Source organism: Centropristis striata, chromosome 2 (assembly GCF_030273125.1).
Source record: "Centropristis striata isolate RG_2023a ecotype Rhode Island chromosome 2, C.striata_1.0, whole genome shotgun sequence".
Lineage (NCBI taxonomy): Eukaryota > Metazoa > Chordata > Actinopteri > Perciformes > Serranidae > Centropristis > Centropristis striata.
In genome coordinates this window covers 10539742-10564835 of record NC_081518.1, presented here as the reverse complement: position 1 = coordinate 10564835, position 25094 = coordinate 10539742, and the positions used below count along the sequence as shown (strand labels likewise).

The following is a 25094-nucleotide window of genomic DNA, read 5'->3' as shown; positions in this document are numbered from 1 at the left end:
GTGTTATAGGGGTGCATTTATGTGTTTCTTATACAGCTATAGCTTTATTGTATGTCCATCCAACCATTGTATGTCACTTTAGATAAAAGCACAAGCTCAATTAATGTAATGTGATGTATTGTATATAACTTTTTCTTAATTGCTTTGATTAAATACAGCGATACTTAGTGCCATAATCACTGTACCCTATAATTAACTGTCAACTGATGGCTGCACATGCATACTCATGCATGTGTGCTTAATCCAATATGTAAGCACACTTTGGAATGAATACAGAGCTTTACTTTCAAACATACACCTGACACATACACTTGTGCATACACAGTAAACACACTGGTTCATGTCTTCATTTATGTGGACAGATATGAGATTTTCATAAAAAATGTAATTTTTGGGATACACCTGATTTATTCTGATGCAATACGTTACAACAGTTTTGTGTTTAGAGTGCATTGTATAACATTTTTACATTTTCTATCCTCTCCCACTGTAATAAACATGGATACTGTGCAAACAAGTGGATTCTGAAGCCAAGTCTGATGACAGTGCAATAAACCAATTTATGTGGCCAAACAACAAGTGCCCCAACAATTGTGATGGAAATGATTAGGTGGAAGTGGAAATTACATTTTTATTGTAAAGTTCATCAATAGTTGTAATATTTGGCACAGATACCTTCTTTAACTGGCAACATACAAAGCAGTTCCTCTCTTGATGACATGTCTTTTATCACCATTGTGCTGATTTCTAACCGAGATAATGTTGGCAACATTTCAATTCCCTTATATATTATAGCATTACAACCTGATCTTAATATCACAGTTATTCTACCCTAGGAATTCAGATTTAGTGATATTGTTCTTTCAGGAAACAGTGTAATATTTGTACTCTATACTATAGTATGAAGGCTACACACGTTTTTTTAAAAGTACAGGTTCACATTTTCCCAAGTTTGTCTTTTCAATAACTATCTAAACAGCCTTAAAAAAAGCTTTTCTAAAGCTCATATGATGGTGCAGTCTGAGTGAATCAAATCAAGTGGGTGGTCCTTTTAGTGCAAAATTCTCTCGTTGTGTTTCCCTAGACAGTGTTTTCTTTTTGAGCTGAAGGGGAAGGAGAGTAAAAAAAGCTGAATTTTTTTTCTTTTTTTTTTTTTACAACTTGGAAGCTATCAACTTGATAACTCTAACTCAGACAGTCAGTTGAAGCCTGATATTAGCTTTGGAAAAACTTTAAAATGTATTTTTAGATGTTACTTTTACTGTGGGTTCTGTCCTGCATGTCCAGGAATGATTAAAGCAAGAAAAAACAGCTTCAATGCTCAAATGGGCACCTGAGTATTGTTTTTTTTGACAGGCTTTGATCATTCTAGACCCATACATATTCTCTTGGCCCCAGTTCCCAAAAAATAATTTGCTAATAGCAATAGTTGTAATTCATATAAGTTAAGGTAAGGTAATAAAGGCAAAAAAAATCAAAACTTGGCCAGACAACAGGTGGCAACAACATAATAATAATCATGATAATCAACATAATAGTGTGACTTGAAATATGCATACAACAGCAGGCAATGGTGCATGTTGCTTGGATCATATTGGCAGATGTTAATTAAGCTAGCTAACTCACATAGAGTCCTTAAAACAGAAGATAGTCCAGAAGTGGACCTCGCTCGAATGGATCTCTAAACACTCCAAGTCAGGATGAATGAAATGCACAGAAGTGGATTTTTGGTCTGGATGGTATTTGAGCTGATGTGGGCCTGAGGAGGGCAAACATGTTTGCACCCTGTTCTAAATAAACATGATGGCATGGAGTTTGTGATCTTCTGAGAAACTCATTCATTTGCTGGGTTGTGGGTTACATACAGAGTTAAAAAATATTCCTACTTCAAAAAGGTATCACTTAACTTGGTCCAAGTGCAGCTTGACAAACCACTTCTGCAACCGCGTCATGTGCAGCAGCTGCAGTGGATACACTGTGAGCTGCAGACACGGGACCCGCAGGGTACAGAACAGTAGGAATGTCAATAGTTTGCCCTGCTGTACCCTCTGACCTGACTGCATAATGGCTCTCCGTCTGGCTCCAACTATGATGAGATTCAGCAGCACTTTAAAATATAATTTATTATTATATATAATTTATAATTTTCATCTTTAATAATAGGAAGACTGGTTCAAGAGTGGGTCAGACTCAAGAGAGTTTGTAAAAATGATGACTGTCTTTGGCACTGGCAACAAATTCTGCATATCAAACAAAATACTATATTTTAGTCCATACAAAAGTGTTTTCTTGTATGTCGCCCCCCCCCCAATCAGCAGGACTATATCATTTTGCTGTTCCTTGCAAAACCATTACAAATGTTAGTAAGGCCCACAAGTGTCTTGAAATACTTAGGCTTAGGAAAATCTGGTGGTTAAAATGACTATTTTGCTATGGTCAAGACAGTATCAGCATCAATGTTACAATAAAAAACATGGCAGAGAAGTTTAAGAAATGATCTTGGCTACTCTTAAAAACAACAACAACACAGACTGTCATTTGGAAATGAGAAATGAACAGCAATGTCCTGTGCTGAAGTGTGATATATTGATGGCAGCCTCATTTCTATATTCAGCTGCTTGTCTTCTAACATTTACAATGACTGACCGGCAGCATTAGTAGAAGCCATTACAACTATATCTTTGTAGTTTGCCTCCAACCCGCCATGGAGACAGAGAGAGCACTTTGGCTATTCTTGAAAAACAAATGCCAACTGGAGGGGAAAACCAATGGCCTTAAGCAGACTTTAGACTTTAGACTTTAGACTTAAGCATGTCAACTGATTACACAGTCAGCCATAACGTTGTAGAAAAAAATTGGGGTAACACTTTACAATAACCAACTAAATGATGTTTATAGATGGTTTATAAACCAATTATTAACCATTTACAAAGTGCTATACATATTTAATTGTTAAATGTTTTTAACCAATTTCTTAAAGGTATGTGAATCATTTCAAAATCATTAACATACTAAATATGGTGTTAAAAATGTTAAAATGAGTGCAACTAAAACTATTAATACATTATTAATTATAATGTAATTATTTTTTAATGGTAAAGTAACTAAACTTACATTAATATACCATCTATTAGCCATTTATAAACGATTTAGTTAGTTAAACATGAATACAATTATGCATTTACTGTTCTAAATGGTCTATATACGGTTTGTAAATGATGATTAAACATGAATAAACTATCTGTTTACCATTTATAAATGACGGTTATTGTAAAGTGTTACCAAAATTGGTTTTCAGACACAATCCTCTGTTAATTGTGGTTTCATTTTCATTGTGATATATTTGGAAGAGATTGTTTAATAATTTATGGGACCAGGGAGGTAGCTCTACGCAAGCCATCGTTAGCTATGTGTTAGCAAGCCAAGGTACCTATATTTGGATATTTGACTTAGTGACAAAGAGTATACAGCATACAGTGTATCAGGATCAGACAGTTTTCCTTTTCTTCCTGCTGATGCCTCACATCTAATCACCTGTATCTAAAGACAAGGGCTTGACTCTTTACTTTTTTTGTAGGTTTTCTGATGGTAGTGCATCCCACCACACAGCAGCTTTTAGGCATGTTTCTATTGTTTGCTAGCAGGTGGAATTGACAAGGAGGCACTTTCACATAATACAATGTCAATGTTTTCCCCTCTGGTGTGGGCAGGACTTAATTGTGCTCTCTTATTCCCAGTGCTGGGGGTAGTAGCCAGAGATGCCAACTCCTGTCAATCACATTTTTGGCCTCTAGCACCAGACGATATCACTTCTCAACCCTATGCAAATGTTCAGCCCCAGAATCAAACACTCCTGATGGTCATAACTGCGAGAGGATTTACAAAGTAAATGCCTTAAGACAGTGAAAATGACAAACTGCAGAGTCACATCATCTGGCCTTAAGCTTGTGTTTGTAAGGAAACTGATTGGAACATGATTCCATGACACTTTACACAAGCAAGACATCACATCAGAGACAGCCGATACACCAGCTCCTCTGCAATAAACTTTATGTTCAAGGGAGACTCGATATCATAAAATGAGCAGCGGAGTATCACTCGAATCACTTTGAGTATCACTCTCTCACAACCTGTAGGCTTGATCGTGACAGTAAAAAGTTTTATTTTTCTTGTTCGGTGATGGAAAAAGTATGAAAATACTTAGGATTTTTTAAAATTCCTCTGTCAACATTTTGCTTCGACCTGTTGTTCAACAACAGATTGGTGAGAAACTAAAAGAAAAAGCAACATATAGTGTCTTATATGGAGTCAGGTCACCATGAGCCTCCGGGACAGCTTCAATGCTATTTGCCAAGTCGATGGAAGTCTATTTTAGGAATAAACACCAGTCCTTCACAAGATATTCACCATTTATATAAACAGCCTTTATTTATGTAATCAGGTAATCTCACTGAGATCAAGAGAAAGCCCAGTACAGCAGGTAGAAAGAAAAACAAACAGAGCCAGACACAACAATAACAGACATATAGCACTGGAGACAATTACCGGCATCACAGAATAGATTTGAAGATGAAAGTTTATATTATATAATTTGTTCTTATGGAGACGGTGGTAGAGAGCACTGTCTGACAACTTGGTCCAAGAACTAAATATAGGTGTTCAACTGGGTTGAAATCTAGCAACTATAAAGGCTGTAGCATTTTATTCACATCATTTTCATACTCACCAAACCATTCAGTGAGCTCTGGTGCACGGGGGCATCCGCATTTCATAAGTTCCCCCACTGTCATTCAGGATTTTCTTATATTTACCTCATATGTGCAGTATGTTCCAAACAGGTGAAGGTTTGATCAAAATACTCAATACACTGCTTTAACATTCTGCACAACTCTGACTGTATTGGAATGGGAACTTGGAGAAAACTGCAAAAGCCACTCTGCCTTTTTTATACAGTATAAGACAGGCAGAGCGGTTCCTGTATGAGAGAAGCTTTTCAATTTCAGAAATAAATATTTTCACACTGTTGACATCAGTCATCAGAGTGAGTGGGATGGAGTAAAGTTACCACTGCTGACGCACAGCTGGGGCTGGTAAGAAGAGGCCACAGATGCAGGGTCAGCCCTTCTTCTATATATGAGATTTAAGCATTCCCCACACAAGAGGTCTGAGGGCAGTTGGAGGGGTGGCTGTGAGAGAAAGATATATCCTGCCTCCTCTGTGCTCCTCTTTGTGTACAAAGAGAGAGCAGTCAGCTCCTCTTGGCTTCATCCCACTGTCCATGTGGGCAGCCTGATGGGTTCATATCAGCAAGTCTTGCACCATTCAGCCAGAAGCTGAGAGGGGGAGAGGATTTTAGGTCAACCGGCTGACCGCTGCCCTCGTGGAGCTCAAACAGAGAAAAAGCAGCAGCAGGATAATTGGAATCAGCTCTTATATTTATGTTAAAACATAAGTTACACTCTAATAAGCAAAGAGGGGATGGTGAGCGTGATTCAATAGCTGCTGACACTCAGCTGGAGCTGGAGGAAGCCTTACAAGCTGAGCTTAAGCTTGGCCTGCAGTGACACACACCAGGGAGACCCTGAGGGCACAAAAGAAGGCTGACCAGTGGTCTCATTTCAGCACTATGCTGCCTGTCCTCGGTCGTGTCCACACCATTCAGAGAAGTGCTAACATCAACAGAGGAGCTGAGCAGAGAGGAGAATGAGCCTGCACCTCCCAGCTTAGTCACTTGCTCTGAATGACATTGGGAATGGGTTTAGTGAGAGCGTTCACTGCACTTGAGGCCAGAAGAAACTTCCTTTACATTTGAGGGATTGCAGCAGACAGAACGGTTGACATACAACTGGTATTTCTGGGTGGCTTTCCGATAATGCGAATGCCAAATAACTCCAGGGCTAATTAACACCAGTGACAGAGCCACCAAGCTCAAAGGTTGAAGCTGCCACCTCACTTGCCACTGCAGTTATTTCCATCAACCTTTTTATAAAATTCATTAATTAATTTGTAGCACTGTTACAGTCTCTTCATTATTCTGCCCCAGCTCACGCTGCATTTTAACAAGCCGAACAAACTTCTTATGTGAACACAGAGCCAGACCTTTCTTATTCCCAGGTCATCAAATACCGAAACAGGTAATGTAGTATAAAGAGCAAGAAAGTCTGCGTAGGGAGGAGGAGGATAGGGATGGATGGTTTTAAGTGCCATAAAGTCATGCTGCAAATGTTAGTACCACAAGTATTAAGCAATAGTTATTTGACAAACGGAAAGACAAGAACAAATTGTTATCTCTTTTAGTAATGGAAGGAGCGATCAGCAGCAGGTGATCTGCAGCAGGTCAGCTGCAACTTTTAGTTCAACTGCCATTTCACCTTATTATACATGTAGGACCTGCAGTCAGCACAGTCTGGTGGTTTCACGATCCTAGCAGAGACATGCAGATACACACATACAGTCAGCAGGGCACCCAAGGCGCAGTGCTTGAAAAGCTAGTGTTATGACCAGGGGTCATATGGTTTGTTTTGTCCCTTGCAGTGCCTGATGCAGGTGTTCCTCCCTGCCAGAGGAGGTGCTGTTTGGTGTTCTTTCCCTCTCTCCTTTCTGTTTCCCAGGTGGTGGTTGGAGTCCTGGTTGGAGTGGGATGGACACAGCTGATCGAACAGCTGATTGAACAGCCTTAAAAGGACTGCTGCTGAGGACGCCTCCCTCTCTTTGGCCCTTTGTCTGACTCCCAGCCAGATGACTATGACTTTGTGGGAAATGTTTGACTGTTGTTGTCAGTAGTGGTTGATCTTTGTTCTTTGTATTATTTATAACAAAGGGCCTTTAATTTAAGTGTGCAGTCCTAGTAGGTAGGGGTGAGTAGGTAGGGGTGAGTAGCCTTTTTGTTTAATAATGTTTTCTCCTGTTCTTTTGTATAGGGAGGTCAGGTAAGAATCCTGTGTTTTATTTTGTACATCTTTATTTTCAGGTTAGTTAGTTTGCAAAATGAGGAATGTTTTGTTTGTTGTTTTGGCTGTGGCTCTACCTGAATATAAATATTTATTGTTGTGCACAATAAATCACATTGGACTGCTTATCTGTTTACGCTCGTCTCTGGGAGTTGGGAAGGGGCAGAGAGCATTTATGCTGCGAACTGGTTACCCTAGGCCAGGGCGTAACACTAGCCTTGGTTATGTTGTCTTCTGCAGAGGTCAGAAGATGCTCCAGTCGATAGACTTGAATTTCTGAGCATATACAAGCAAATTTATGTGCTCAGACAAAGGAACCCTTCCCAACCAAGAACCAAGAGATTCTGGTTAGAAGACTTAGCCCATTTGTAAGAGCATTGTTTTTATATTTTATGAAGGCATGCAGTTAAACAAAACTTCATGATCTTAAAGTGGTCACGGCAGAATGAGTAAGCTGATTAAAGATACATTTTGAAAAATAAAATGTAGATGGGGAAAGAACAAGAAAATAGAAAAATGACAGAAAGAAGGAAGTGAACCGAGAGAGGATTTAATACAAGTTTAAGATGTTCAGTTGTAGAATAGGCTATCGTATATTTATATGCTTAATAGCTTTTCAACCTTATTTCAGAGATGTATTCTGACTTGAATGAAGACATTTTGGAAACCGTGTAAAGTATCGCTTCGGTGAGATAGCGTAACATAAGCCTAAACAAAACCCTCCATACTCCTACTGGCTTCTAATCTAATCATCTAAACCACAAGTAACACGTAAAATAATGGAAGCAAGCTCAAGCTCCACCACAGGGATGCTATCATAACACCTGCACTAAACATGGGTTAATACAACCAGCATCTGTCATATGAGAAGCATCGTGCTGAACAGATGAAGGTGGTAATGAATAGTTAAGATTGGGGATTTGATTTAACAAGGAATCTTTATGGTTTCATACATAAAACTAATTTTTCAATATCAACAGCCAAAGGCAGCTTATGTGCCACAAACAAATGTTATTAGTCACAGCTAACAGTCTGAAACCCTGGGGAATGAGTGAATTTTTCCAAAGCCACGATAATCTAAATATACTGACTTTTTAAAAGAAACTATGAAAAGTACATGGCCCATTTATGAAAACAGAGTCCATGTTGTATAGTGTTTCAATCTCAAATGCTACCTTACATTCTCAGCTCATATAAATATCTTTACAAATACAGCATCCTTACAGCAGCCCTGGCTGCAACAAGCCAACAACTAGAGACAGAAACCTGATGGTGAAAAAGAAGGCGTATTTGCTGTAAGCCTCCACAAAAACCCACCACTCAGTATCGTCTGCAGTCTACACTATTCTCCTCCAGCCGGTAAAAACATTTTCCACTCAAACAATGACACATACAGCTATATCATGTTTTCAAGGAGAAGCCCACTGTTATCCATAACTGCACCACCAGCCTCAAACACTACTCGGTGCATTCCCAGCTCATCCCTCCTACACACAAAGCGAGCACTATGAATAAGCTGCCCACAGTTTGCCAGCTCTGTAGATGCTGTTCTATGTGCCCTTTCTGCAACAACATTACAGTCCTACAACTCACCAAATACTGGTGCTGCCAATTCATCAATGACTTATATTTCCCCGCACGTTCTTATTGATCAAGAGAGAAAATAAAGATTTAAATGATCCACTAGCTAGTGCTGTTTAACCCAGTGAGATTGGCTTTACTGGCAGCGTTGAATCGTTCAACTTGTTAAACAAAATAAAAAGGGAAGCTCAAATATTGAAGAATATCGATGTTTCATTCAGGCCACTGCGGTTCCATTTGCCTTGTGTATCCACGAGTTCCAGCCTCGTTGGTGTGTTGAAGTCATACTTAAGATTGATTGATATGAGCCATTAAAAAATATCTATGTCTGCTTCTTAAATGTAATTTTTGTGGTTTCCTTTGTCTTCTAAAATAACTAGTTTCATCAGTTTATCTCTAAATACAGACTTAATACACATTCACAAACTCTTGTGAGCAATTTTATTTATCAAATCATCGTTCATTTTTATTAACCCACTACAAGTTCCATTTTATTTTTAAAATAAAATATTAATTTTTTCTCTTGTTTTATTTTATAGTATGTATGCTGCATGTAAATACAAGAGATACTGCCATTTTTACTACTCCACCACCACTTCAAGTGGACCATTCAACTGGAACTGAAATAAAGCGCAGAATGCAGAAGCATATCATTTTCATATTACTTAATTTTAAGGGAAGCTTAAATAGTAAGAAGCTGAAAACAAAGGACACCTTTTGCCTTTGTCTTCAGGCTCATATTATATATGTTATATGGGTTATGTCTTGATGTCATGAATAGAAAGTTTACAAACATACAAATCATTTTATTTTACTCCTCAATACCATTGTAGTTAGCAGCTATGCTGACTGAAATGTTGTCAGTGATTCATTTTTTTAAGTTGTGAACCAAACCTGTGTCATCAAAGATGCATCCATACAGATTGTATATCTTTTGGCCTTTATAAAGTCCTATACTGTACTGTACTTTATATTCTGTTATTGTCATTTGCCTTAGTAAATGTCTAGGGACCACCTACCCTAACAGCCTTAACATAACCTGATAAAGAAAACTTACATTACATATATTATAGAAACCTGTTCTGCCATTGCTCCATCTTTTGATTCATGTTTTATGAAGCTGTTACATCTTTACACTTTGCGGCAAAGTATTTTTTTAACATTTTAATTGATATGCTTCAGGCCTTTTGAAGGCCTGTGTTTCCTCCCACTGTTCTGTAGCTCATAGTAAAATAGAACAAGCCTAACATGCTGGTTCAGAGGCCCACATGGTTCATGAAAAGCCCCTGTAGACTGAATTACAGCACTTGAACCTTTCTTGAAAAGCTCATGGCCATGTAGCAAAGACATTTAGCTAATTTTTGTTGAAGATAAGGCTAAATATTCATTTTCACAAATTAAAATAATACAGTTTGAATCACAGAAAGAAGAAACAAGAAGGCTGATTCCTACAACATACAGAAGCGGAAGATGGCAATATAAATAACAATTTGTTTGACAGAATGCCAAAACCACTGCTAAATGAACTGTTTTTAAGGACTATTTTGTCAGAGTCTAACCACAAATAACCAATACAACATTTAGCCAGTGCAAAATGATTGCAGGACATCTGATAAGCCACTTTAGCTACTTCCATCAATAAATGAAGTCAACAAAGAGGATATCTACCAATACCAATGTTTGATATCATGCATCCCTACAAAGGATATCTATATCTTTGTCAGTGTTTTAAAATGTAGAAATTTAAAATGTACTGTACTTTTCAACATCTAAAAAAGGAGTGCCTTTTCATCTAAGCTATGAACTTTCTACATTTTAGATGACAATAAACACCCTTCCTATCAGTCGCTCTGTCAAAGCGTCTGCTTTGGTAGGTCTCAATTTACTTTGTCCAACTCCTTTTGTCACCATGAAAAAAAATAAACCATGCACAAAAAAACGAGTGTCCTTTTTTAACCTCCTTATCCGATATGACAGCAAATCCCCTCAAATTAAAGCTGACACTCACTGTTCTTTGACTTCACAGCCACTGTGTCATTTCCCATCTTGAGAAAAATAAGTATTCAAAGACATATGCTGTTGTCCAAATGTCAAGTTTCTGAGGAGGTAGATGAGGTTTGATGGGAAAGAGGGATGGAAGCACAAAGAAGGGAAAAATAGAAGTTCATACTGTTAATGAAAGATTCATGTCTAACCTCATTTTTAAGTTGCCAGGCGACGGTTGTCCATCGTAAACTGATACAATATCAAAGTCTTCCTCCAGTGCCAGCGTGACGAAGGTTAGCTGGATCCGGTTCCTCTCCCCTGTTATTATAAGCCATGTACAGTTGGCGTAGTTGGGATAGCCGTGGGGAAAACCCGGTGACTCTATGGTGCCATTCAGTCCTTGGACTACACCGCCGCATGATTCAGCTGCATGGGAGAGAGAGGGGACAAAACATATGTAGACATATTAGGATCTCAAACTCACATCCTGCATTAACTTATGCATACTTGATACAAACAATGTAATTTTTACCCTTGAGCTTTGTAATGTTTGTCAAATTCTTGACAGAGAAAATAAAGGGTGAATGTAGCTCATACCACTGTGATAACAGTTAATTATACATTTTACATTATGTTCTTGATAGTCTTTAAAAATAATATAATGGGTTGGGTTTAATAAAATGTACTCAGCACAGCTTAAATATGTGCTATGTGCCAAGGCAAGTGTTACTAGAATAACAAACCCCTGTCCTCACATCATGCAACACATGCCACACAGCCTCCCATGACACGAGAGCATATGCCATGTAAAGCTTTCATGCCTGAATATGAGAACAAGCTGTATATATATAGATTTCATGGCTCTAACCCTTTAATCCTGACAATGTTAGCGCAAATAACTTCTCATGACACATACACTTGTACACAGAATACTGCATGGTGTTGTTTTAACAGCATGTACCGTGTGATCACATCGCCCATTGCTCATTAAAATCTCATGACATTAAACACTCCAACATTAAAGCATGCAGGCGTAAGACCTCATATAACTCTCACATTGGACATGGAGTTTACATGTATGTCTTTTACATTAACAACATGCACAACAACAGCATGCAGAAATGCACGCATCAAAACAATGTCAGCTCTTATGCAGCTAATTTTTTTTAGGACCAAAACACATTATAGACAAATAACGTTCTTAAAAACTATGAGTTAGAATTTACATTTGTAACATTTCTGGAAATGCTGCACATTGTACCGTATGGTCTAAGTTCTTCACTGTATCACAAAGAACATTAATAGTCCCTAGAAATCTGCATGTAGCCTAACTGCTAAATATCCATGTTGAGAAGGTTACTTCTGAACTGCTATTTCAATTACTTTGAACTGTACTGTCATGTTGGAGCCCCTTTTCTCATTTTCTCAACACATTTCAAAATATGTTGAATTTCCAGCACTGAATGGCATTGTCGCCAAAAACATGGTCACCTGCCTCGCTATGATCAGCTGGTCGCATGCATTAAAGACTCAAGGTGCTGAATGCAATGTGCATTGATCTGATAGACAGATGAGAGCAATGCAAATCCAAGCAAGAGTACCAATAACAAACAGCACTCAATATTTGAGTGCACACTACCAAAGGAATGGAGCCTGTCTGGACGTAGAGACATCTCTTTGAAAGCCACCCTACCCTTGATGGTGCTGCAATCAAATTTATCTCAACGGCTCCACAAGAAATATGCCAGAAGTATGCATTCCTGCATGACCAAAAAATGCTAAGCAACAAAAATAATGCTGTAAACTGCAAAAATTGAAAGGTTTATTCACAAAAAAGTATGTATTTAACTGTAATCGAATTACATATTCTATCCAAGTAAATGTAACAGATACAAATATATTTATTTTAGAATTGAATGATGTACCTCCATTACAAGTAACTAGTCACTCCCCAACAGTTGTCATGTGATTAAAAAAAGTCTCTGCTGACACCAGTATGTAGTTGGATCTGGTGTAGAGGGCAAGTGCTTCTACTCTCTTCCACCATCTTTACTTTTATCCGTGTTATCTAAGATGTACTTTAGGCATTCAACATTCCCACTGGGTGTCAGTGGCTTCTAAATGTGTGCATATACATGTATGAACGTATTTCACCAGAGACATAGTTGCTCAGACACATACACAGAAGAACAGACTCTATACAGCTGGCTAGGTTTTGAAGAATTCATGAGCAGCTTTTAAGCGTGACGTTCAGTTAGGGACAAAAAAAGGAAAGTAAATTAATGATAAAGCAGCTTTTACAGCTGCCAAAAGCTAAGCTAATGTGTAACAAATCTGGTGAAAGCTATACATGTAACTGGAGCAGACAAAAGCAAACCTGAGCCAGAAGTAAACCAAAAGCAGGCAAAAACGTATTGCAGCTAATAGAAGTTGAGTGAGGAAGGCTGATGCAAACTTATATATACTTTATTTAACCAGGTAAAAGATTAAAAAATATATTTTTCAACAGAGACCTGGTCAAGAAAGGTAGCATAAAATATTATTAGTAAAAACAGAAAATATAAATACAGCCATCACAACAATGCTGAGTGAGCACCGATAGCCAATCTATATATATGAAGCAGTCACACTGACCAAGGGAACTGTTTTCTCTGTCCTTTAAGATTGATTTAAATTCCCCGATAGTGATCAACGCAGAAAGTTTCAAGTCCTTTTTTTCAAGTTATTCCAGGACAATGGGGCGGCATAATTAAATGCTTTTTTATCTAGTTCAGTTCTCACTCTTGGGACCAGCATCTGTAAAGTATTTTGAGAGTTAAGATTGATTTTGACTGACACATGTATATACACAGATAGGAAGGGGGCTAGCCCATCAGAAGTAGATAAAAACTAACCAATGAGAGAGCCTGTGGACATACATACACAGCATTTCAGCAGTGGCATACTAAGAGAGACAATGATGTGTGATTTCCACAGCCAGTAATAAAACGCAGAGCACAATGATAAACAGAATCCAACTTCTTTAGGCTCTTATTAGTTGCGTTCATAAAAAGCAGATCACCGTGATCCAGTAGAGGCAAGAATGTTCCACTGACTGATGAGAGAACCAAGATTGGTTTCTAAAAAGAAACCTCATTTTAGTTTCAGTTCTGTCAAAAGGCTTTCAATATGCTTGTAAAAGTATTTATTAAGTATTGGCAAAAAATAAATTATGCAAAGATAGGAAAAAGAGCTTATGGAATAAACAGTATTGTACAAAATCCAAAACGCCAAGTAAAATAATTCTCTATGGGTTGTTTCATAAGGAATCAAGAGTCCTTCATTATGGCACACTAAATATCCACTCCTCTTTCTTCATTTAAAAACTCTCCATGCACTTCTGTCCTCCATCTTTCATCTTCTACTACTCTCTCTTCAAGAAACACTTCATACAGTTTACTCCTAAAGGTACTCCAATATACAGGGCACGTATCACCGTATGTGTGTGTGTGTAAGAGAGAGAGAGAGAGAGAAAGAGAGAGAGGGAGAGAGGGAGAGAGAGAGATCGAATGGCCAACATGAAAGCCAGTAGTAATTGTTTCTCAGATAGTGATAGCCATTGATTTATTAACCTTATATCACTGTGAACATACTCTTTCTATCAGACACACATACGTACACACACACACACACACACACACACACACACACACACACACACAAAGAAATGTGTTGTACACTCCAGAGATTTCTACTAGGTCATAGTATAATCAAGTAAGTTCTAACAAAAAATCTGTGTGTCGGTGTCTGTGTTTTTGTCTTTTCCCAACAAATGAGATGGGAACGTCCGCATTGTGCACATACCAGATGTTCTTGTTTGTCCGAAGTAACACAAAACACACAAACACACGTAAATACCTATACACAGGCCCGAATGGACAAGCTGGCAGCAACAAAGACACGCATATGTACATGTGCTCACACACACATACACAAACTTCAAACCATCTGGAGTGTCCAGATTAATTTCAGATTGTTCTCTACTGTCTTTCCAACCCAATTCACCTCTCCCCCTCAGCCGTCTTTGTGTGTCTCTCATTCTGTCTCCAGTTGTCTCTCTTTTTCTGTCCACAGTCTCTTCCGATGCCAGATCCCCCTCTGCCCCCTTCGAGCAGATGGGATAAGTAGAATTCAGCGGATATTTGCATCAAGCCGGATGCCATATTGTAGCACCACACTTGGGGCAATTCACTAAAAAGTTCTTTGCCTTGGCTCTTTGTTGACGTTGCATTGAGTTCTCCCCTCTGGTTTTTCATGCTTAGACTTTGTTAGCTTAGTGTAAGCTTTTTTTGATAGAGACTCCAGTAACTGAAAACCATATGTTCAGTACTTCCAACAGCTGCCCATGCGAGCAAGACAACAAACACTTACTCAGTGTAAGAAATGACAGAAGAAAAATCTACAGCTACACCAGCGGCTCTGTGAGGCTTTACTTTAGCATAGTGGTGCTTTGAACTAAATGCTACTACATGTCAGCATGCTAACATGCTTACAGCGACAATGCTGACGTTTCGCTGCTACAATGTGTACCATGGTCATCTTTATTAGGCGCAGTGATTGATCATTAATGAAAGAACTGCAGAAATTTTGACTGGATGATGCCACTGACATAGCAATCTATGAGAAATTTTACTCAACACCTCAAATATCAACCTCGTGGTGGCGCTAGAGGAAAACTCAGATGATCCCCAAAGTCAGCAGGCTTCATCCACTAGAGATCACTAGCAGTGCTGGAATGTAACTAAGTACATTTATGTACTTAAGTACAATTTTGAGGTACTTGTACTTTACTTGAGTATTTATACATATGTAACTTTATTCTTTTACTCCATTACATTTTAAAGGCAAATATTGTACTTTTTACTCCTTGATACTGATACTTTTGTACTTGAGTTTTGAATGCAGGACTTTAACTTGTAATGGAGAAATGCTCCAGTGTGGTATTAGTATTTTCAGTTTTCAGTTATTAAGTAAGGCATCTGAAGACATTATATATATTTATATAATGTTTGTAATTTGTCAGGACCAAAGTGGTGGACCTGCTGACCAACTAACCTATATTGCCATCCCTAGAGCCAAGCCAGAGCAGTGTGGCTAAAATAGTTAAAATATATTTTTGTTCTGGAAATACAAATGTCTTCAGGAAACTATTGTGTGAAGGCCACCTGTTGGTGAAGATCAATAGTCAGCTGATGAGTGGCAACCTCTTGATTAAAAAAAATACTTTTTGGTACGCAACAAATAATGGAAACAATAAGGAAAGAAACTATATATACATATGTAAGAAAGTAAAGGCAATTACTCAGTTGCCACAGTTGAAAAATAACACTTCATAATCATACAACATAAAGATTTCTGAATGTGCCAACTGATGATGAACGTTTAGTTATGGGAAATACAGAAAAAAAGAAGAAGAAAGTGTGAGTGTGTATGTATGAAAAATTATGCTGTGTGTCTATAAGTAGTATGTTAAATAGCGGCTTCAGAAACATGCAGATAAAAACCTGCTGTCATGTGCACCTGTGTGCTGTGCACTCAGATGCAGACTCGCCCACAAATGCTAACACACACACTGACAGTTTTTATTAGAACACAGGGCTAAGTCCTGCAGGTATGCTTTGTTTGATTTATATCCCACAGGCTTTGAGGCTTTTCCTCTGTTATTTATGTTCACTTGTATTTCAGTTGTACAGGGCTGTACACCGATACTGTCGTCAAACATGTCCCAGGTTAAAATACGGATGGCTACTTGAGTATTTTCCATATTTAACAGGCATTCCCAGGAGCTGCACGCCACATGTTAGCAATCAAACCGAAGCAACTCGATTCTCTGTCTTTTCCACCCGTACAATAGAGAGATGCTAGATATTTCATATGCAGAAAAATGAATTATTTCCCAATTCTTTTTGCCTAACAACCCAAACAAAGTCTGCATTGTTCAGTAATGATTGGATCAGTGCATGGATCTACATAACAATCAGATAGATTGTTAAATTTTAGGTGTTGAGAGGCGGTAGAGAGGTGGAGCGCTCTAGTAGAACCTGACCACAAGGTCCCTGGCTCATAAATCAAATTCTGGCCTCCTCTTTCCACGGCGTGCTGGGCCACAAATCAAATGCATCTTTCTAAGTTACGCTGTGTAGAACTATTGACTGCAGTGATTCAATACTGGCTATGAAAAAGTGGAGAGGAGAGGAGAGGAGAGGAGAGGAGAGGAGAGGAGAGGAGAGGAGAGGAGAGGAGAGGAGAGGAGAGGAGAAATCTGTTGTGCATTTTCTCTGGTGTCCTTATTTTCTTTCTTCTCCTGTACCATCCCCTCCTTCTTTTTCATTATCTCTGTGTCAGAATCATTGTGTCTCTTCTACATTATGTTTGTCTCTCTGCAACCGTCCATCTCTCGATCTTCCCCCTCGATATCTTTCTCTCTCCAACCTCCTGTCCATCCTTGCTCTCTTAATAACACCGGTATCAACATCCCTGCACCTCTCTCCGTGCATCTTCTCCTTCCTGCAGCTTTAATTCCTCTATCTCTTTCCTCAGCTCTCTATCATCACTCCCATCTTTCTTTCCACCGTCTTGCTCTCTCATCCCTTCATCCCCCTCGCTTCCCCTCTTTCGCCACAATTATGTCTGTATTAGTATCATTGCATCTCTCCCTAAGTGTCATTACATTGCTTCCTTGCTTTATCGCTATTATTATCACTATGTCATATTGTCTCTCTCCTGGTGTCATTATATCTATCTCTCTGTGTTTCCTCTCTTATCCTGCTAGAGTGTTAGGTTGTTTTTATTCCACCCACTCACCTCCTATATTTATCACACGAAGAACAAATACCACAACCTCTCTCTGTCTGTCTTTCTCTCTATCGCCATTTCTCGCGCTCTCTGTCAGCCCACTGTCAAACAGTTTAAGTAAATGGGACCGCAGTTAGATTTGAGCGTTCTGGCCATTTAACTGGTGCTCAGAGGAGATAAAAGCAGGTCTCTTGAAAATAACATGAAAATCCATCTACGCAGCTAACTACGCTGAAAACAGTTTTGAAAAAGACTTTGTGTTCTCCTGTGAAAGCAATTACTCTTAACACTTACTCACCAGTTTGGACTTTTTACAGCCGTCATGACGTTCACTCTGTACTGATACTGAAAAGAGTGGGAACAGCACTTTGGTGAATGCATTTAATGTGTTACACACAGAAAAAGTTTTTTGCGGGAAAATCCTTCAAAAGTCAAAACTCGTCTTCTGTGTGTTTACTTTTTGGTGCCCAGATTAGACTGTGCAAGTAAACTAAGTGTGAAAATGAAATTAAAAAGCAAACTGGCAAACTAATAAACACTGAACAAACAGCATTGAAAATTCTACCACGCCTCTAGTTACACTTTAATAAGTTGATCAAAGAGGCTATTTGTCAAACGCAAGATTAATATACTTGTCAGATGTAAATTAGATGCGCATTAAAATGAGCAAAAACTGTAAGTTAAACCGATACTGAAGGTGATGAGCTAAACAAGCGGTGAGGTAAGAGACGGGACATGCCCAGTCACTGGTTACCATGACAACCGTGGAACGGAGTAGAGACATTTATCATACTCCATGTGACACACACACACACATACACACACACACACACAGATGGACAAACACGCAGAGACACACTGGGAGAATCAAGGCTACGTCCGGAGTAAATCCCAAACATTGTCAGCAAGGAATAGGGGTTGCTGTGTGAAGATAGCAGAGATAGGTAGGATGGATGTTGTGTCTGTGTGTTTCTGTGTGTGTGTGTGTGTGTGTGTGTCTGTGTGTTGCTGTGTGTGTGTGTGTGTGTGTGTGTGTGTGTGTGTGTGTTTGTGTAAGTGAGAAAGACACGACCAAAGATAGAAGGAGACCAAAATAAGGACAAAGTGAGCGAGGTGCACCAGAGTGAATTGCATGTGATTGCATGGGTACTTGTGCTCGCACGTGTGTGGGATCGTAAAATATTAGCTTCATTTTTCATCATTCTTGCTTTGAAAAACAATGCGATTGACTTTCTCAGGGAAGCCACCACTCTGCGTCTGTAATCAATCATCCTTCAAGATACAACTCAATAGCTTTATGTTATGAATAGAATGAATGGGGATGATTCAGAAGGATTCAAATCAAAATGAAGAGCTGTAACAAACACTAAAACTTAAGAAAAAGAATAATTTGAAAGTACATCCTTGGCCTCTTTCGCTTGGCCCTTGCTTCTCTCCGTGATAGCTGTGCAGCTATACATAATACATCTTTCAAAATGTTTTACAAATCATGATTGATGTATTTTTCACTGCAGATATTACTGTCTCTGCAGACGTGGTTGCTCACAGGCACCAGCTGAAATTCTGTCATTCCATTATTTGTATTTGCTTCAACAGTCTCAGTAGAGCAGCCCATGCTTGTTTGTTTGGTGGTTTGGGAGCTGCTGTCAACCCGGTGATGCCAAAGCACCAGGGGCAGTTTTATGAAGTGATGGCAAATGCAGTGCAGACCACAACGACAGCTCATTACTAAATATGTCGCCACAGTCCAGAAATACAAGTGCAAGTCTGGAAGATTGGCCATTTTAGGGTCAAATGTTTAAAATGACATGACTGGCTGCCATAACTGAGACAGGGAGGTGAGCGAGACGTGCTGCTAAGATTTCAGCACTCCGATCAGACTTTTCCCAGGTGGAAACGTACAACAAGGATGAACAAGGTTTAGTGTTTAGAGTGCCGGTGTCATTATGAAGCAGTCCATAAATTTCTTGAAATGCTTGTGCCTCAATTTCTGTTGATTAATACATCTACAATGTCACTTTTAAAAGGTCTTATGAAAACCTATTATGGCTATCACAGCATGAGGTCACCACTGAAGATGCATGATTTTACAGGTCTCTTTAGGCCTACAGTCACTGACATTTTGACCACTTTTTTGGCAGCCGAAAAAAGCTGTGAAGACAAAACTGACATATGATGAACTTGTTCACAACAAGTGTCTATTAACAACACATCCAGCAGCAATATTTGCTCTCTTTTAGCTCTTTTTTTAGTCCCCAACAACTCCTGAAGGTAATATAATAAGTTATATTAAGCTGCTAAATACTCTCCTAGGTTCGCGAGCTAGCTGCTCTTATTAGGTGTTTTTTCATGGTTTTAAGAATATGGTTCAAAGAGCCCCCCTTTTATTATAGTGTCTGTCTGCAAGAACCACTGGTAATTCTAAGAAAGACTGTTTTAGCTCCTGTATCATAGTAGATACTTTCCTAGCACAAGAGGGAACCCTGAGTGAAGTGTCCAGTGATTGGTGTCGGGACCTAAGTCTCCGCTGACTGGTCAAACAGTGAATGCAGCACAGGCAACCACACATTTTTAATTCCTGATAGCCTTGACCAGGCTTTAGTGAACATGTTTGGTGACAGAGGAATTACAATTTTGATTCATTAAAGTTCCTATTGGCAGTGAGAATGCAAACAGAAAAAGAGCCCGTAAAGGAATGTTGTTTTCAGGGGAGCTTCCAAGTGGACATTTGCTTTTGCTGTTTGTGTAAGAGTTTTTCACTAAAAACAGCTTGCACAAGAGAGCAGTGAAAGTGAAGCAAAAGTTCCTGGGGTCAGAAAGAAAACAATACACAACTACGCTATGCAACAATCTATTTAACCTTATTAACATGCTAAAAATATTTACTCTAATGTGCAATATCTGTAGAATCCTCTGGAAAACAAACAACTTATATTAATAATAAATGTCAAATAACAGCCAAAGTCATTTATGTATATAAGGTGTATGTTCTTTATATCTATGTGTCTGTATCTTGAGCTGCTTTGACAAACAAATTTCCCCACTACGGAATAAAGTCATATCTTATCTTATCTCATCAAAATAAGCTCAAAGTTGCTATTAAGCTTTAGTGCGTTGAGGGGAACTGCAGATTCAGGTAGTGGCGGAAGAAGTATTCAGACCCCTTACTTAAGTAAAAGTACTTATACCACACTGCAAAATTTTACTTACTTTACTTAAGTAAAAGTACAAAAGTATCAGCATCAAAATGTACTTAAAGTATCAAAAGTAAAAGTACTGTTATGCAGAATGAACCCACTCTTGTGGGTTCATTCTGCATAACAGTACTTTTACATATTCCCAATATAATACTGGATAATTATTCTTGATGCATTTATGTAACTTTAATTACTTCATATACGGTGGTTGAATTTATAAAAAAAGTGTTATCATTTTAAATGAATCATGTTTTTCATGTTAAATTTTGACCTGAAAAATAATTAAAGCTGCCGGCTAAATGTAGTGAAGTAAAAAGTACAATATTAGCCTTTAAAATATAGTGGAGTAGAAATATATGGTGACATAAGTGGAAATAATCAAATAAAGTACACATACCTCAAAATTATACTTAAGTACATGACGTTAGTAAATGTTCTTAATTACATCCCACCACCATAACTGTTTAGGTTTAGGTTTAGGTTGATTTGCACAGTTAGAATTACATAAAATGACAAAGATAACAAATAGTGTAAATTGCAGGGAGAGGCAGAAAACCCAGATGGGCTTATTTAAAGCCTCCACCTAAATGTCCATATATACAGTTATAAGAAAGTAAAAAACTGATAATAGAAAATAAACATATGTATAACATCAGCAACAAGTTATAACGATGATAACAAAAACAATCTAAAAACAAAAATGAACATGATATAAAAGTGTATTTGTGTGTGAATTAGAATTTTAAAACAGCAGTTAAATGGCCTTTGAGACATATTTTCAAACATTTTATAGAGATGGAGTTCTTTGCCAGATGAGAAAAGGTATTCCATAATTTAGTCCCCCTAAATCGAACAATAAATTGCCCTCTGCATGTAAGAAATCTTGGAGGATGAATATCTAAAGATTGATGCGTTGGATGAGAGTGAACTTGAGAATTAAATTTAAAATAAGTCTTAAAGTGCTTTGGAAAGTTTACATGATCTGAATATACCTTAAAAATAAAAACACATATTTGACAGATATTGATGTCATGAACAGTAAGTATCAGAATTTTTTGAAATAGAGGTACAGATAAACTGTCTGAACTGATTTTTAACTGTCCGTGGGTTTATCACTGCAACACATTATATCAAAAATATTGATGATAGCTGTTTTTAAATGACTTGCCTTGAAGCTCACTCACATCAGCATAGTTTTTAAAGAAAGTTCTGTGTATTCCCTTTAGAGTTGGAGTTCACTGCAGTTTAAACTGTCAAACTCTGCAGGCCTGAGTTTTCCTTGACACCGTGTAGCCATGCTACTGACTCAATGAAGGGGAAACACACAGACATACACAGAGCCATCTAAGTAGAAAAGACGTGACAATGGAAATCACTGATGCCCCACTTGCTTGCAGTGTTATTGCTGAAAAAAGAGCCAGTGTGCTCAATATTTAACTTCCCCTTGGGATAAGCTTAGAAAGAAAAAAAGCCTATGAATTCCTTTGCATTCCTGAAAAGTCGACCTGTAAATGTGATATGGAGAGCAAAGAGTCAGCACACACGCACGCAACGCAACACACACATACATAGAGAGGCAGAAACACACATTAGTATCTTTTGCGGTCGAGGCTAGGTTGGAATATCAAATACATGAACTCAGCAATCTGCTGAACGCGTGTTAGAGCGCAGCAAAGCAAAATGGGTGCTGAGAGCAAGCAATGGTAAGCAATCCTCTGTATATATGTTTGTGTGTGTGTGTGTGTGTGTGTGTGTGTGTGCATGGCCTTGGGTGTATTCAGTGTGTATATATGTGGTAAACTGTACGATTATGCTGAGATGTTCTAATATAAACTGTAGCTGGCGGTCAGGACCGGGTCACTCTTTCATTGCTGACAAAACACAAAAATGCACGCACACACACGCAGCATCTAAAAGTCCCACACTTTCCTCTGAATGCATTTCTCCCAATTACTTTGTTCCAGCTTTCTCTCGCATTTGCCTTCTCTTTCTCTAATTTTCTCCCTCCTCCTCGATAAAGATATTTCTCCTTGACAGTGGAAATCAATTGTGTGTTTCATCTGACAACAATGCCGTTTTACTGCAAACAAAAACAAATGAAAGCAGTCCTGTAGCCCAAATTCATGAGACAGTTATCAGTGGTTACCTTGTTTTCCTTTTGACTAAATAAAAACATCACCAAATTGTTTGTTTTTTTCCACCTTTTATAATCCATCACAGTTATCAGCTTTATTCTTTAAAGACACCTAAATTGGTTTTGTCAAAGTTTTCACTCAGGTTTGCTTTGTGATTCTATTGTGAGCCATTTTCACATCAGCACGCATCATGTTGTGCTAATAACCAACAGGGAGAACTATAAGTCTCCAGATACATTTCACATTACAAACTTAAATGTCAAATCATTGTTTCTTATGAGAATATCTTGAGAGAGTTAGAAGAAAGACCAGGCAACTTCAAATTGGGTCCGACAGCTTGACTTTTTAAAAATGTTACAAACATGTATGTTTAAAAAAATCTGAAATGAGAAAAACAAAACCTATATTTAGTAAATGGGCAATTGCATTAAAAGACATAGATGAAGCATATGAAGCAGGCTGTTGCATATTTACCTGCAGATGAGAACACACACACTCACACATCAAACAAACAAACCAACACACTCGCACACACACACACACACACATACACACACATGGGCAAAGGAATCAGACACCCACAAGTTGAGGTGTGTTTCTTACAATTAATGATAATTTCCATTACAATCTCTCCCTGCTGTGAAAATGATTCACTTATCTTCACATTTTCCCATTTGCTCTCATGGCAACAGCCATTATAACAGTATTTATTTTTTTATATCTTTAGGTATGTATTATAATTACTTCTGAACTTGACACCTTTGCCCATGACCAAAATGTTCTGTCTGCTTGTTAATCTTCTGTAGCTGGGATGTTATTTTAAACCTCAGTTAAACCAGTATATCAAGTAAATTATTCTTTCAACTCGTCAGATCTGGAAGCAGTCTTTATTTTATTCTGTTCGTAGGTCAAACCTTCTTTTATTTCTTTCACTGGTTATTTATTTTGTTAAATAAGGAAATTAAATTTTATTAAATTTTGTTCACAAGTTCATTTGATAATAATCATTCATTTAGACAGTTATGCTCTATCACTGATATTGGATGTTTTGTCCAAACTTTCTTCTCAGCAATCTTTTCTTTCAGCATGACTCAAAATTAAGAAATATACTGTAGGAGGTCTGCAGTTACAGATTCTGAGCTTCTATTTCAGGTTTATTTCAGAGTCAAGAGTGAAATGAACACATTACTGCCACTGAGTCATGGTCCAGTTGACAAGGGACTTGTCAAATATAAGGCGCTGTATCAGCCTTTCCCCTGGAGAATATAGGCATGCAAATAAAAATAGAAATATGAATTTGCATATTTACCTGACAGACTGGCTTACCTCATATAACCTGGGTGTTTGATTCATTGGTGCAAATATGAAAAGCTTTTTCATAAGACTTGTTTATTTAATTGCTTTTCATTATTTTACTGAAAACATGATCGAGATCAGTGCATCGTGTATTATGAACACATTGTAATTATACTGTGACTGCATCACAAGATGTCAATGTATTAAGATGTATTATGAATCTGGCAGGTGCACTGGGGCTTATGAGGCTATTCCAGGTGATACGGGGCCTTAATTTAGTTTTGATTGTAGTGCCTCATTAGCACATTAAAAAGCAAAAACCTGCACAATTCATACAAAATTGGGCTGTTCTTACAACGTGCACAATTAAATTTGGGTCATTGCTGATGGAAGCCTTCAGGACTAGACCATTTTTCTTTAAATTTATGAGTTATACATGTGATGTTTCAAAGAAAGAAAGAAATTGGTAGAAATGATGCCTTTAAGCCGAAGCTGTTACTATCCTCACACAGCACAGCATATAGTTTTTAAACTGATGGCCATAGACGGGCTGCAGTAATTCAGTTGTAAATAATTCATCTTCCTTTCTCCGGTGAAATTAATTAGGTTCTGTCAATTCTAGTATTTACCTAATTAGTTACACCTGCAAAGGCTCAGTATTTTACTGTTCTAACCAGACTTTTATTGGAGGTAAGTTAGCAGGAGAGGGAAGCATATCCCTGTAAATTCACTTTGTCAGGGCTTCTCTGTATAGGTCTTCCTTCGTGTTTTTTTCTGTGTGCCTGTCTCTTGAGTTTATTAGTCCCAGGCGATTTTTGTGTCTCCTGTGGTATATGAGAGAGGGAGAGACAAGAGGTGAGGGAGATGGAGAGAGAGACCGAGCTGCTCTCCTGGGCGATTTGTGTGATAACTTTATGTGTGTCACAGTGCACAGATAAAAATGCATGCAAGCACCGCACGCACAAACAGGGCAGTATAACAGCTGTTGTCCGATGGTTGTGATTGCAACGAGGTGCGATAGCTGGCCAACTGGCCACCGCAGCAGTGAACATGCGGCCTCTGGTCTGTGGAGTGGAGACTGTATAAGGCCGACGCATAAAGAAAAAGATCAAAAG

The 25094-nt window shown here is 38.2% G+C and overlaps 1 protein-coding gene across 1 annotated transcript in view; it reads right to left on the bottom strand.

Moving 5' to 3' along the window:
* Positions 1 to 25094, bottom strand: part of LOC131992507 (CUB and sushi domain-containing protein 1-like) — a 442029-nt gene that overhangs the window by 324510 nt on the left and 92425 nt on the right. Inside the window, exon 2 of the mRNA XM_059358115.1 lies at positions 10727 to 10943. Within this exon, the coding sequence (XP_059214098.1) occupies positions 10727 to 10943 (217 nt within the window). The remainder of the gene's footprint in view (positions 1 to 10726; positions 10944 to 25094) is intronic.